The 13,785-nt window shown below is 45.8% G+C and overlaps 1 protein-coding gene across 7 annotated transcripts; it reads left to right on the top strand.

Moving 5' to 3' along the window:
• Positions 1-221: 221 nt before the first annotated feature.
• Positions 222-13,223, top strand: LOC125904466 (uncharacterized). 7 transcript variants are annotated; one of them, XM_049601865.1, is made up of 12 exons: positions 222-631; positions 3,533-3,589; positions 3,676-3,753; positions 3,840-3,982; positions 4,072-4,194; positions 4,284-4,341; positions 4,491-4,769; positions 9,218-9,354; positions 9,479-9,595; positions 9,744-9,801; positions 10,746-10,814; positions 10,941-13,223. In XM_049601865.1, exons 2-12 carry the CDS (start codon positions 3,565-3,567, stop codon positions 12,269-12,271), a joined length of 2,418 nt encoding a protein of 805 aa, XP_049457822.1. In that variant the 5' UTR covers positions 222-631; positions 3,533-3,564; the 3' UTR covers positions 12,272-13,223. The 7 variants fall into 7 exon arrangements, with proteins under 7 accessions (XP_049457822.1, XP_049457821.1, XP_049457825.1 ...); XM_049601866.1 differs by having other exon boundaries at positions 249-340; XM_049601863.1 differs by lacking the exon at positions 222-631 and adding an exon at positions 1,541-1,931.
• Positions 13,224-13,785: the final 562 nt, after the last annotated feature.

Genomic DNA, 13,785 nt, shown 5'->3' with positions numbered 1-13,785 from the left:
AACAATTTGAATGCAGGACTGTAGTGGTTTATAGACATTCATATATAATATTACTTTTATTATACCGTTCACATTACATTGTTATGTTCTCATTCACTCCTTGTTGTGTGTTGTGTTGTGGGAAGGGCTTGACAGCCAAGGAGAGACATGTAATGTGAGGAATGTGATGCTTGACTCGGCCGCTGGGTGTTGCCTTATTAGGAAGTGACGTCTCCACTGAAGTTATGGGATAATGGGCCGCTTGGGGTTGAAACGGTTGAAACACAGGCAGGCAGAGACTTGAGGGGCGCTCTTCTCTCGCCACCTGTCTCTGTTGCTCGATTCCTCCAGCCTGCAGCAGGTAACATGTACCTTGTTCCAACATCATTGAACACATAATAAATGAGCTACTGAACTGTATTATTATTCGACAACACAGGACTTTTACTTGTGACGGTGCCAATAAATTTGAAATCGGTCCACATGCACATGCACATACGCGCGCGCGCTCGAAGATAAGCAGGATCTGTTGGTTTGCTTGGACAGCCCAGAGAGACTGAACTCTGAAGACAACAGTTGCCAAGCTTCACCCACTTTGTCGGTTACCGTACGTCACTGGTGCCAGATTTCGGTGGATACTAACCGTCGAACGGTAAGTTAATAACCTACAGTAGGAAGTTATTGTCTTTGCCGTGTTAACACGTGAATTACAGCTGTTTTTTTGGGCGACACGTCGAGCACATGATTGTTAGTTTCGGTTGTTTAAGTTACCTGAAAAGCTTGTCGGTAACGTTTGTCCGTTCCCAGTCGGTTTGATGAATTAACGTCGGTATCTATGGCAGCAGATATAACGTTAGACCACAGTGAAACTTGGTTTAAATGACAGAAAGGTCACTTTAGGTAACGGCTGAGCTGTTTGATGATACTGCAGCGCCACCTGGTGCTAAGTGTAAGCCAGTAGCCACTAACTGATCTGAGTCCATGGCCACACACAGCCCACTTTGATCCCAATAATAACCTATAACTAATTAAACCTCCATAATTTTCCCTTTCTTTTAGTGTAAAGAAGAGCAAGCACATTGTGAAAACGTTACAGATGATAAACAGCCTGAGATGTCTTAAGAAAAATAACTGCAGTTTCAACTATATATTCATCCAGTCATTCTGCTTCTCACTGTCATTACACGTGCATTTCCCCATACATTTCCACTCTTGTGTAGTGATGCTGGTGCCAAATTAAAGTGGCAGCTATTGAGGAATGTAGTGTTTGTGTAGTGTAAGATTTAATCATTAATCATTAATCAGTAAAGTTGATTAAGGTTGAAGTTCACATAATAATGTTTTTATGTATCCATGTATGGCAAAACACTTTTTACACAAGTTTTGTATTCATATATTGAAAACACACACACACACCATACCATGTACTGCCTGGAAGTCTAATAATAGGCACAAGGGACCTTATAGTATTAGTCCCCAAGTTCCATATGTTTTTAAAAAATAGTGTGAACCTGAGTTCAAACCTAATGGTGGGAGAGTTTGGGGATTTCCGGGGGGGGGGGGGGGGGGGGGGTAGTGGAGATTACACCATTAAGACATGCCTGGGCATGTTCGGGCATGTCTGAACAAAGGCAAAAAGGAAGGAAGGAAGGGCTAAAAGGAAAAGGGTGGAGATTCTCTCAATCTTCACCAGCATAAAAGGGAGAGCTCAGAAAGTGAGTCTTCAGTCTTGCTCCGGAGCCTGACTCAGGAGTTGTATGTGTTGAAGCTTGTGAACACATTAAACTCGATTGTGCCGGATTCAATTGGTCTCCAGTGTTTCTCTGAGTACCAGCCAACCGAACCTAAGATACTAAATTAACACAGAGGACGATTTGAAGAGAAGGTGAGGATGAGGTCAGGAGCCATTTGGCCCAATTCCAGGCACCGATTTTTGCTTCGTCAGGAAGCAGGTGAGTTTATCTCCCGCCTTACAGGGGGATAACTTCACATGTTTGTAGCAGTGTCTTAGCAACATGGCCTCACCAGTATTGTTTTAACACCTACAGTATCTCACATAAGTGAGTACACCCCTCCCATTTTTGGAAATATTTTATTATATCTTGTCATGGGACAACACTATAGAAATGACACTTAGATATAACTTAAAGTAGTCAGCATATAGCTTGTATAGTAGTATAGATTTTATATGATACATATTCTTTTGTACTGATGCTGCTGATTGACAAGATTTTGCACAATATTCAATCTCTTTAAATATGACCACCTGAAGCCTTTATTGTTTTTCAGAGACCTGTATTCTGGTCAGGGTGGGAAGCCTCTGAGGTGGCATTTTACATAAAGCAAGGTAGACACTTGATGTTTCTCAGAGTCAAGGATCCTGCAGAGAAAAGGAAAGAGTCCCTCTTAGCAGTCATTGAATACACATTGGAGCAGGCTAACGAGTGTCCCAGGTGTGCGCCATTAACCCTCTGGGGACTGACAGGGTTCCAGGGTACTGTGATAATTTTAGCACTCTCTAATGTTGTATAGTTTGAACAAATGCAAGCAGTATTTTCAAAGTCACGTGACTTTTAGGGAGAACGTATTTCTGAATTATACTTAAAGAAACAAACAGGCAGGCTAAATGAAATGTTTGTGGCACTTAGCCCTCTATCACTGCTGTAAATGATTAAACACTTTTATGTTTTATCTTAACCACGATATTTTAAAAATCTCATTATTCGGCAGTGGACACATTGGAAAGTGTAAATTATGTCAGTGATTTTTCATGCTTGTATGATTAAAAACTCCTGGAGATATTAATCCAAAGAAATGACACATTTAGCTCCACTGGTGCAGCTTCCAGCAAATCGTGAGCAACGAATTGTGGGTACTTTATACTTGCTGAGGATACACACATGCATCCTTGAAAATTCTCTGAATGACGGACTCTGTCCTTTGTAGAATTTGAAGGATCCTTGACATTGGAACAGTCCTTAGGCGGGGATCGATGATGTAGCATCCTTGAATTTGAGCCATTTCAGAATCCTTCCTGGACTGTGAGAAACACCCACTGTTTAACTTGCTTTTAAAACCTGGCACCTTTTAACCTCCACAAGTGCATCAGTATTAGGTGTGCAAAGTCATTCAGTGGTCCTGATTTGGCAGGCCAGTTGTTTTTTTTGTGGAATATTTTATTTTCAGTTTAAAAACCATACAGAACACACACACAAACATGGTGCCAAATAATCCTGGCTTAATCAGAGGACTAATGGTGTATCGATCCGATATCCTTTTTACAATAAGGTGTTGGTGAAATATCAGTATACATCAAGTAGGGCTGCCCAATCTTCAGAAAGGTGTTGACCCCAAAATTTGTGGGTCCAGTGGAAAAGCCAATCCTACAAGTTTTGTCATGACTTCACGAAAGACTTGCCTAAATGTACTGAGCTTTGTACATGATCAAGTCTTCAAGTTTTCATGCTGTTTTAGAGGGAGACTAAATCAGTTCAGCCATCTGAACACCAAGCACGTTCAAATTAAAATTACTAACAGGAAGCTCCAACTTTAGCTGTATGCAGGTGGAGATTCTACAACTGCAGCATGCAGCCGGCTGAAACACAAACGGGTATGTCTTTTACTCTCTGCATGTGGACTACCATGCTATGCCATTCCTCTGTGAATATATTTGCCTGATGCCTTCTCTGTTTGTAGGAGTTTCTACCAAAAGCCAGCTGTTTGACTCTCTGAAGGCGTATCTGAACAACCCAAACAGACTACAACCTATTATTGGTCTGTAGCAATGAATCTCTGCTGTGTGTATATGTTGTGTGTGTCCTGTGTGTATTGAAATAATTTGTCATTTCATGTATGTTCAGGCCTGGGCAGTATAATAGAATGTGTGAAGGCCGGAACCCGCAACACAGAGGTATTGTACCTGTGTGAGGTATGTGTGTGTCGACTTAGTAAAGCGGACATGCGGAACCACATTATGGGGAGTCTCCACAGATACAACTACATTGTAAGTAGCACTGTATGAGAAGGCATAATGGCAAGTTTGTGTGCTGCTTTGGACGGTAGTGTCTTATCTCGTGTTGTTTTGCCTGACAGAAAGCCTGGCACCCGCACTTAGTGTCTGAGTGGAAGGAGAAGACTGACCTTTCTAAGCTGGCCTGGCCACTGATGGAGATGGCCAAGATACTTGAGGGAAAAGAGGGACCAGGGGATGTCCAGGTATGGTATCTTGACCGGGTATGCCGTTGTTTTAGTTGCAGACAGATGCATGTTTTTTGATATAGTCTTTCTGCACCTTTTATATGAAGTGGTTAGAGGCTGAAGACGCTGTATACCAGAAGTTGGCGACACACAGTGAGAATGACGGTCAGTGACTATTCATTTGTTCAGAGCAGTGGTTCTCTGCCTTTCTCCACCCCTTCAATCCCACCATCAGTCTTCTCATTTCCATTGTTTTTCCATATCCATGTCCATTTTTATTCCATATCAGTCTCTTTCTCTTTTTAACACCACAGCGGTAACTCTGATAACTATCTTAAGAGATGGGCAGGGTGAACGTGAGAGCCATTCAGAGACCGTATCTATGCAGCAGCAGCACTATCCCATCCAGTCGCAAAGGATTGTATTGCTTTCCCAGAGCCCAGACACCATCAAGACCACGGCAAAGACAAACAAAACTGTAGCTTTCATCAAGTCAGAAAACTGGTTAAAGAACACATCACCTGAACCCTCTGTGCTATCAGACTACGGCAACAGCTTTCTTGATGGCTACGCAGGGACCAAGCCTCTTATTGGTGAGCATTGGTAAAGGTTGATTGGTAACTGATTGCAACAGGTGCTAGAAAGTACAGAAAATGTCAAACTTATTGGACTGCAAGGTACATTCACCGATCAGCCAAAACATTAAAACCACTGACAGGTGACGTGAACAACTTTGATCATCTTGTTACAATGCAATATTCTGTTGGGAAACCTTTGGTTCTGACATTCATGTGGATGCCACCTGACATGCTCCACCCACCCAAACACCAGTGCAGACCAGACAGAACGTGTTGGTGCCAGACATCAAGGAACACCCTCCAGAGGTCCTGTGTTCATTGTGTTCATGCCTTGACAGGTCAGAGCCAAGTCCAGTCCAAGGAGGACCCACTGTAGATCGGGCCTACCTCTAGTGTACCAGCACGTCCCTCAAATGTTCGATCAGATTGGGATCTGGGGTATTTGGAGGCCAGGATGACACCTTTAGCTCTTTGTCCCATTTCATTCCCATTCCTCCACTTCCGTCAGCTCTTCCGTGGGAACCCCGAGGCGTTCCCAGGTCAGCTGGGTGATGTAATCCCTCCAGCGTGTTCTGGGGCGGCCCCGAGGTCTCCTCCCGGTTGGACATGCCCGAAACACCTCCCAAGGGAGGCGTCTGGAAGGCATCCTTACCAGATGCCCGAACCACCTCAACTGGCTCCTCTCGATGTGGAGGAGCAGCGGCTCTACTCCGAGTCTCTCCCGGATGTCTGAGCTCCTCACCCTATCCCTAAGGCTGAGCCCAGCCACCCTGCGGAGGAAACTCATTTCGGCCGCTTGCACTCGCGATCTCATTCTTTCGGTCACTACCCAGAGCTCGTGACCATAGGTGAGGATTGGAACGTAGATCGACCGGTAAATTGAGAGCTTCGCTTTCTGGCTAAGCTCCCTCTTCACCACAACGGACCGGTTAAGCGCCTGCATCACTGCTGACGCTGCCCCAATCCGCCTGTCAATCTCCCGCTCCATCCTACCCTCTCTCGTGAACAAGATCCCGAGATACTTAAATTCCTCCACCTGAGGAATGACCTCCCCCCTGACCTGGAGTGGGTAATCCACCCTTTTCCGGCTGAGGACCATGGCCTCAGACTTGGAGGTGCTGATTCTCATCCCAGCCGCTTCACACTCGGCTGCGAACCGCCCCAGCGAAAGCTGGAGGTCACTGTTCGATGGAGCCAGGAGGACCACGTCATCCGCAAAAAGCAGGGACGAGATCCTCCCGTCACCGAACCTGACACCCTCCACCACTCGGCTGCACCTAGAAATTCTGTCCATAAAAGTTATGAACAGAACCGGTGACAAAGGGCAGCACTGGCGGAGTCCAACCCTCACCGGGAACAGGTCCGACTTACTGCCAGCCACGCGAACCAGACTCATGCTCCTTTGGTACAGGGACTGGATGGCTCTTAGCAAGGGGCCACCAACCCCATACTCCCGGAGCACCCCCCACAGGATGCCCCTGGGGACACGGTCGTAAGCCTTCTCCAAATCCACAAAACACATGTGGACTGGTTGGGCAAACTCCCATGCCCCCTCCAGCACCCTGGGGAGGGTAAAGAGCTGGTCCACGGTTCCACGTCCGGGACGAAAACCACATTGCTCCTCCTCAATCCGAGGTTCAACTATCGACCGGACCCTCTTCTCCAGCACCCTGGAGTAAACCTTACCGGGTAGGCTGAGGAGTGTGATCCCCCTGTAGTTGGAACACACCCTCTGGTCCCCTTTCTTGAAAATGGGGACCACCACCCCGGTCTGCCACTCCAGAGGCACTGCCCCCGATGTCCACGCAATGTTGCAGAGGCGTGTCAGCCAGGACAGCCCTACAACATCCAGAGCCTTGAGATATCCAGGACGAATCTCATTCAACCCCCGGGGCTCCGCCGCCTCGGAGTTGTTTCACTACCTCAGCAACTTCTGCCCCAGAAATTGGACGACCCGCCCCCGAGACCCCCGTCTCTGTTTCCTCACTGGAATACGTGTTGGTGGGATTGAAGAGCTCCTCCAAGTATTCCTTCCACCGCCCGACAATGTCCCCAGTTGACGTCAGCAGCTCCCCGCCCCCACTGTAAACAGTGTGAGCAAGTTGCCGCCTTCCCCCCCTGAGGCGCCGGACGGTTTGCCAGAACCTCTTTGGAGCCGATCAATAGTCTTCCTCCATGGCCTCACCGAACTCCTCCCACGCCCGAGTTTTTGCCTCAACGACAGCCGCCGCTGCGCTCCGCTTGGCCCGCCGGTACCCGTCAGCTGCTTCCGGAGACCCACAGAACAACCATGCCCTGTAGGCCTCCTTCTTCAGCCTGATGGCTTCCCTCACCTCTGGTGTCCACCAGCGGGTTCGGGGATTACCGCTGCAACTGGCCCCAGCGGCCTTGTGGCCACAGCTCACAACCGCCACCTCAACAATGGCAGAGCGGAACAAGGCCCATTTGGACTCAATGTCCCCCTCTGCCCTCGGGACGCGGTCGAAGCTCTCCCGGAGGTGGGAGTTGAAGATCATCTGGACAGGTTCTTCCGCCAGGCGTTCCCAGCAGACCCTCACTGTTCGTTTGGGCCTGCCAGGTCTGCGGCGCTTCCCCCACCATCTGATCCAACTCACCACCAGGTGGTGATCAGTTGACAGCTCTGCTCCTCTCTTCACCTGAGTGTCCAGAACATATGGCCGCAGGTCAAATGATACGACTACAAAGTCGATCATTGACCTGCGACCTAGGCTGCCCTGGTGCCACGTGCACCGATGGACATTCTTATGTTTGAACATGGTGTTAGTTATGGCCAAACTGCGACACGCACAGAAGTCCAATAACTGAACACCACTCGGGTTCAGATCGGGCAGGCCGTTCCTTCCGATCACGCTCCTCCAGGTCCCGCTGTCATTGCCCACGTGAGCGTTGAAGTCCCCCAGCAGAACAATGGAGTCCCCGGTCAGGGCACTGTCCAGCACCCGCCCCAAGGACTCCAAAAAGGGTGGGTACTCTGAACTGTTGTTCGGTGCATAAGCACAGACAACAGTCAGGACCCGTTCCCCGACCCGAAGGCGCAGGGAAGCAACCCTTTCGTCTACCGGGGTAAACCCCAACGTACAGGCAGAGAGTCTGGGGGCTATCAGGAAGCCCACCCCGGCCCTCCGCCTCTCACCCGGAGCAACTCCAACGAAGGAGAGAGTCCAACCCCTCTCAAGGACTAGGGTTCCAGACCCGGAACTATGTGTCGAGGTGAGGCCGACTATATCTAGCCGGTAGCGCTCAACCTCTTCCACAAGCTCCGGCTCCTTCCCCGCCAGAGAGGTGACATTCCATGTCCCAAGAGCCAACTTCTGTAACCGAGGATCGGACCGCCAAGGCCCCCGCCTTGGTCTGCTGCCCAATCCACATTGCACCGAACCCTTCTGGATCCCTCTGCGGGTGGTGGGCCTACAGGGGGACGAGCCCATGTAGCCGGTTCGGGCTGGGCCCGGCCGGGCCCCATGGGCGAAGGCCCGACCACCAGGCGCTTGCCCACGGGCCCCAACCCCAGGCCTGGCTCCAGGGCGGGGCCCTGGTAACCCTCCGGGCCGGGTACACATGTCCTTGTTCGTATCCATCATGAAGGGTCTTTTGAACCGTTCTTCGTCTGACCCTTCGCCCACAACCAATCTGCCATGGGAAACCCTACCAGGGGCAAAATGCCCCCGACAGCATAGCTCCTAGGGTCATTAGGGCACTCAAACTCCTCCACCACGATAAGGTGATGGTTCTCGGAGGAGCACGTCAGGTAGCATTTACATGAATGCCAGGACCAAAGGTTTCCTCATAGAATATTGCACTGTAACAAGATAATCAATGTTATTCACTTCACCCGCCAGTGGTTTTAATGTTTTGGCTGATCGGTGTAGATTCATAGTGGCTTGTAGAATAAGACATTTCTGCACATATTGATTGTTGAAATTCACTGAAGCTGTCCACCTAATTATTGTTAACTGGACCATAACCAGTTATGAATGCTGCACATCAGTAATTCTAATTTTAACATTTTGGGAAATATATTTAATCATATTCTTAAACAGAAGATCGATATCGCCTTCATGTCTGTTTGGTAAATACGTATCTTGGCTTAGATTATTTCTTGACTGGGTCTAGAAACATGCCTGAAAACAGTTCCTGGCCAAGCACTAGTAAGCCTATGGCACAAAACCCCAGTAAAATCACAAAGTGGTGGTTTTATACTTCAATTTCTGTATTGATTTAACAAATCAAAGAGAGATAACATGCTATTTACTGAGCTTTGGTTGGTGGATGATATTATCTTTGGGTTTGGAGCTGTGCTGCATGTTTCACTCTGTTTCTAGCTGTTGTCTGTAGCTATATATTTATCATACAGTCCTGACAGTGATGTCGATCATCTCTAATCTGTGGCCATTGCTGTGACTATTGCTTTAAATGAAGCTGCTTATGCATGTTTGCAACAGGTCTGTTCCGCATGGTTGAATGTAGAAGTGAAGATGGCTACACGCACTGTTTCTTATGTCACTGCTGCCGCATCAGATCCAACAAAATGGACATCATTGATCACCTAACCACATCTTCCCATGTCGTGAACTACTTGGTCAGTTTGTTGTGGATCAGTAATTCAAAAGAAAAAAACACAAGTCATTAACAGTTCACATCCAAAGGCTGTAGAAAACATACCAGGTTTGACATTTAAGTTTACTGAAAACCTCTGTGTGTAGATGGAAACTTACCCTGAGCAGGTGGAGGTAATGATGGCAGATACTGATGACAGCAATCAGCTTCTCCAATCACTGGCCAAGAGAGTGGAGAGAGAGGAGGGCAGAGGAGAGCCAAAGGTATCATATTTGCTTTGATGTACAGATTATCCTGCCTTGGTTGTGCTAACATAGGTATAAAATGGCTCTTGTGTTCTTTGCCACAAAGATGTAGAGTTCAGCTGTACTCATCTGTCCATCAACATGTACAAACATCTCATGTTCCCAGGTGGTAAATGCACCAGAATCCCTCTGTATCCTAATGACAGGCAAAAGTTACCACTGGTGTAAGTACAGATGCATGCCCATCCACTGTTTCCTTGTTTATAAACCATAGACCATTCACCTCTTTAGCTCCTCTTCAGCACCTCTTTAGCTCTCTGCTCTTGAAGAATGATTTGTGATATAAGTATAACATTTAATTAACTTTCTGCTCCCTCACACGATACAAGGTCTCAAGTTTGAAACCTTCAGCTCTTGCTAAGCTTGAAAGGTGGCATTGAGTAACTGCGAATCCAAGGTGACCACAGCCTCTGTTCTCAGCAGGGAAGCCAAGCACAACTATTACTATCTACTGTTGTATTATTTTTGCCCCCTTTTTATCTCCATTCTTTCTTGTTCTCCTCACACTCCTTTAGTCTTTTTTACGACTCCACGCCAGCGATGGCCATGGCCGGAGGCATTATGTTTTTGGATTGTCCGTCTGTCCATCTGTCTCATCCTTGTGACACAATATCTCAAGCCTTGAGGGAATTTCTTCAAATTTGGCACAAAGATTGAGTTGGACTTGAGGATGATCGGATCAGATTTTGGTGGTCAAGGGTCAGAGGTCAAGGTTGCATCCATCTCATTCCCATAAATGTGATAATTCAAGAAAAGCTTGAGGGAATTTTTTCAAAGTCGGGGCAGACACGACTCGTGGCAGTATTTTGATTTTGAGTGCAGTAACCGTTTTGGCCACATTCTTACATACAGCGCCTTTAAAATGTGTGTGACGCATCTGTGTTTTCACAGACATGGATGTAAATTGTAAGATAAACTTGACTGGTGCACGGAGGCATACAACCCTGGGGCAGTAATTCTAGTTTCATCTACCACTTCAGTGTTTGCAGTTATGAACATGCTACTTTTAACTGCTTACTTATTCTTTCACCTGGTGCATGTCTTACTGCAAAGACTCGTGTATGTATGTGTACTCCCTGTGTTGTTGTTTTCTTTTTTTGTCTAAAAGGTCTAAGGATGCTACATAGTGGTGGATGGACACACACTAAGAACCAGAAGTGGAAAAAAGCTGTCACAGGTCTGTGTTTCTGGAAGCAACAGTTCACTTGAAGGGGCCCAAAATTTAAGTCTTTCAGTAATTCTGTAGTTTGTAATTTCCTGCTTTTTAAACCTTTTTGGGTCCAATTTACACTTTTTCTTTAAGGGTCAAGTGTGAACAAGACATTGAATCAAGGCATGCCAGAGAAATGTGCCACGACGTTGTCAAAACGGGCAGAAAGGAGGAAAGCAAAGAGAAAACTGAAGGGAGTGACTAATACTGTATTCAAGGTAAGCCTGCCTCTTACCAAAGGTTCAGTGCTGCTGGAGAGGACCTCCGTCAGCAAGGATAGCCTCTCTGTGACATCTGGATACTCAACTTCACGGGACTTAGATCTTAGTCCCCCGCCAGAGTCCCTGTCAGAGGACTGTGAGTTGGACTGTGACAGTGAATCATTTGCAGTTAACCAGGCTGTGCACACCTCACAACTTCAGCAAGACATCTATGGTGGACATGAGTACACTTACCAATACATGGAGCCGGAAAGGAACTTCACAGTCACTCAGTATCAAGAGGTGGATGGTTGTTCCAGTGACAACAAATACTTTGAGCAGTCAGAGGACAGAACTGGAACAAAATATCAAAAGATGTGTGGGGACAATTATTACAACAGACAGCACGGTTCTCATGAAAGTTCAAGTAAGAGGTTTTACAAAGAGTGGCAAACTGAAGGCTCCCAGACAGAAAACAAGTGGCTGTCACCTGCTGCATCACACACTGAGAACTGGCCATCTTGTAACTCCTCCTACAGACATGAGGCAGGTGGCACTGAGCAGTGGTACAATCCAACTACACAGAGTAAAGTTGCCACAAGAGTGTCAAGAGAGGAGAGACAGAACAAGATAAGCTCACACGCTACTCAACAGTATGACCAACAACAACCCAAAAATCAGTACATGGTACAAGCTCATACAAGCCTTCAGCGAGGCGGTGTGGGTCAGTATGGTTTGTCTGATGAACTGGGTGCTCATGCAGATCTTGCTAGGATCTACATGCATCATCGTGCAGGAGATTCCCTTGGTCACAGTGGCAGTATTGCACCAGAACCAAGAGTGCGGTTTCTTGATAATGAACAGAGACAATTGCAAACATACATGGAGTTCACCACTGGTCCTGTCCAGACAGCTCAACATAGCTATATGACACAATCTACAGCCCATCAAGCCATCCAGTACAGCCATAGTGTGATGTCTAACCCCAATTACAATATTGGACCTAGGACAAACTCTGACCAGTGCTTCCCTCATCCACTAAGCAGTGGTGGTGGACGTGGTGGTGGTGTGTCCCAATCAAATACTTTCACCCCACCTGGGCAAGCTCTGGGTTATGCACCTCACTCTGATTGTAATTTCCGAGCCACTGGTTTTTCAGATTTGAGGACTTCAGGAAGTTCAGGTGGAACAACTCCATTTATGTTTGAATATTCCAAATTTTGATTCTCCATACATTACCACACTTGACCGAGACCAGATTTCTACTGAAGGGACTTGCATGCTCATTTAATGAAATCACACTCACATGGTGCAGCCCTGGTTCTAATTCTGCCCTGGCATATTTTTTGTTGTTGTTGTTGTTCCTCTAAAATGATTTTTGTTTTTTTTTTTATTATCTCAGAATGATGATTCAAGAATGTTGGGGATAATTACATCCTTTAAAGTGAAACGTACTGGCATTCGTATATTTCTAGGTGTAACATGCACACTAACCAAGTGAGGATGAGTAACTTGCTCAGTATAAAAGCTTCAAACTTTTTTTCCAGTGTTGTATAAGTTGTTTTGGTTCAGAGCAGCAACAAAGAAATAAAAGTTGTCAATCACACTGAAGCTGTGGTTTGTAGCTGTCAGTAATTGATGAACTACTAATACTACAAATAGCTACTTTTTTATTTCCTTTGAGCCAATATGTCAAATGTGACTGTATTTATGTACAAGCTGTGCCAAAATAACTCCAAAGAAGAATTCATTTTAGATTGCATTAGATGTGTGATGGTTGTTATGTTTGTGCTTAAATGGATTTTCTAAACCTTTGAAGAGAAATGTTAATGCGATAAAACAAGATCAAATGTACTACTTTCCTAATTGTGTTACAGTAAAAATGGCTGAGGTTGTTTCTATGATGTTTGGATGACCTCTTTTTGGTTATTTTGTGACCATTAAAGATAGTATATTTATGTTGAATATGTCCATGTATTATGGAATGCTACTGATATTGACTCTAAGTTTCCAAAAACAAAACTTGTGAAATGATACAAATGATTAATCTCCTTCTCTTTGGAAATATAAGGCTCTGTAACATAAGTATATGTTGTATGTTTACATTGGCAGCTGGTGTAACAATGCAAATATCTAATGCTGTGGTGCATAATAAAGTTTTGTAAACATCTCTTAAGTTTGGCATTGAGGAGGTGGAATTGTGACTGTTGTGTCTTACTTACATAAACCTATTGACCGAGTTAGTAATTGCTTATAGTAGACTGACAGGAAATGTAGGATGGTTAAGGATTTGCTTTCTTTGATTTGAAATGATTGAATGAAAATTTTAAGATTGAAATTCACATCATGAACGGTGGAGAGGGATGGCTGTAGTAGAGATTTGAGCCGCAGTATATATGTCTTCTAAACCTCAGCTTGAGTCAGATTCAACAAGGAATTTCATCCTCAGACATCAGAAGAAACCACAAACGTACTTTTAGTGACCAGTAAAACAAGAGAGGATGATCTCTTTACAATATAAAGTCAATTCACCGTTTGGAAACACAGGAAGGTCAAGAAGAGGTTTCAAGAGAGTAAGACTCTCTAAGACTTCTCAGCAAAACTGAATTAACAAGTAGGATCTAATCTCTGATCCACACATTGAAGTAGATGGGCGCAGCAATGTACCTGCTATGCTGGTTGCCAACCACCATTAAAACCTCCAAAGAAGAAGATCACTGCTGTGCCACTTGTCAGTG

The sequence above is a fragment of the Epinephelus fuscoguttatus genome, linkage group LG17 (genome assembly GCF_011397635.1).
Source record: "Epinephelus fuscoguttatus linkage group LG17, E.fuscoguttatus.final_Chr_v1".
Classification (NCBI taxonomy): domain Eukaryota; kingdom Metazoa; phylum Chordata; class Actinopteri; order Perciformes; family Serranidae; genus Epinephelus; species Epinephelus fuscoguttatus.
Note: the sequence above shows the minus strand (reverse complement) of the source record. Positions and strands in the feature narration are given on the sequence as shown.

Excerpts from the sequence above, each read along its gene's own strand:
- LOC125904466 (XM_049601863.1), top strand. The coding sequence starts at position 1,871 with ATGAGGTCAGGAGCCATTTGGCCCAATTCCAGGCACCGATTTTTGCTT. Across the intron at positions 3,754-3,839 it reads CAGACTACAACCTATTATTG|GCCTGGGCAGTATAATAGAA; the intron begins GTCTGTAGCAAT and ends ATGTATGTTCAG. Across the intron at positions 10,815-10,940 it reads GTGGAAAAAAGCTGTCACAG|GGTCAAGTGTGAACAAGACA; the intron begins GTCTGTGTTTCT and ends TTTTTCTTTAAG.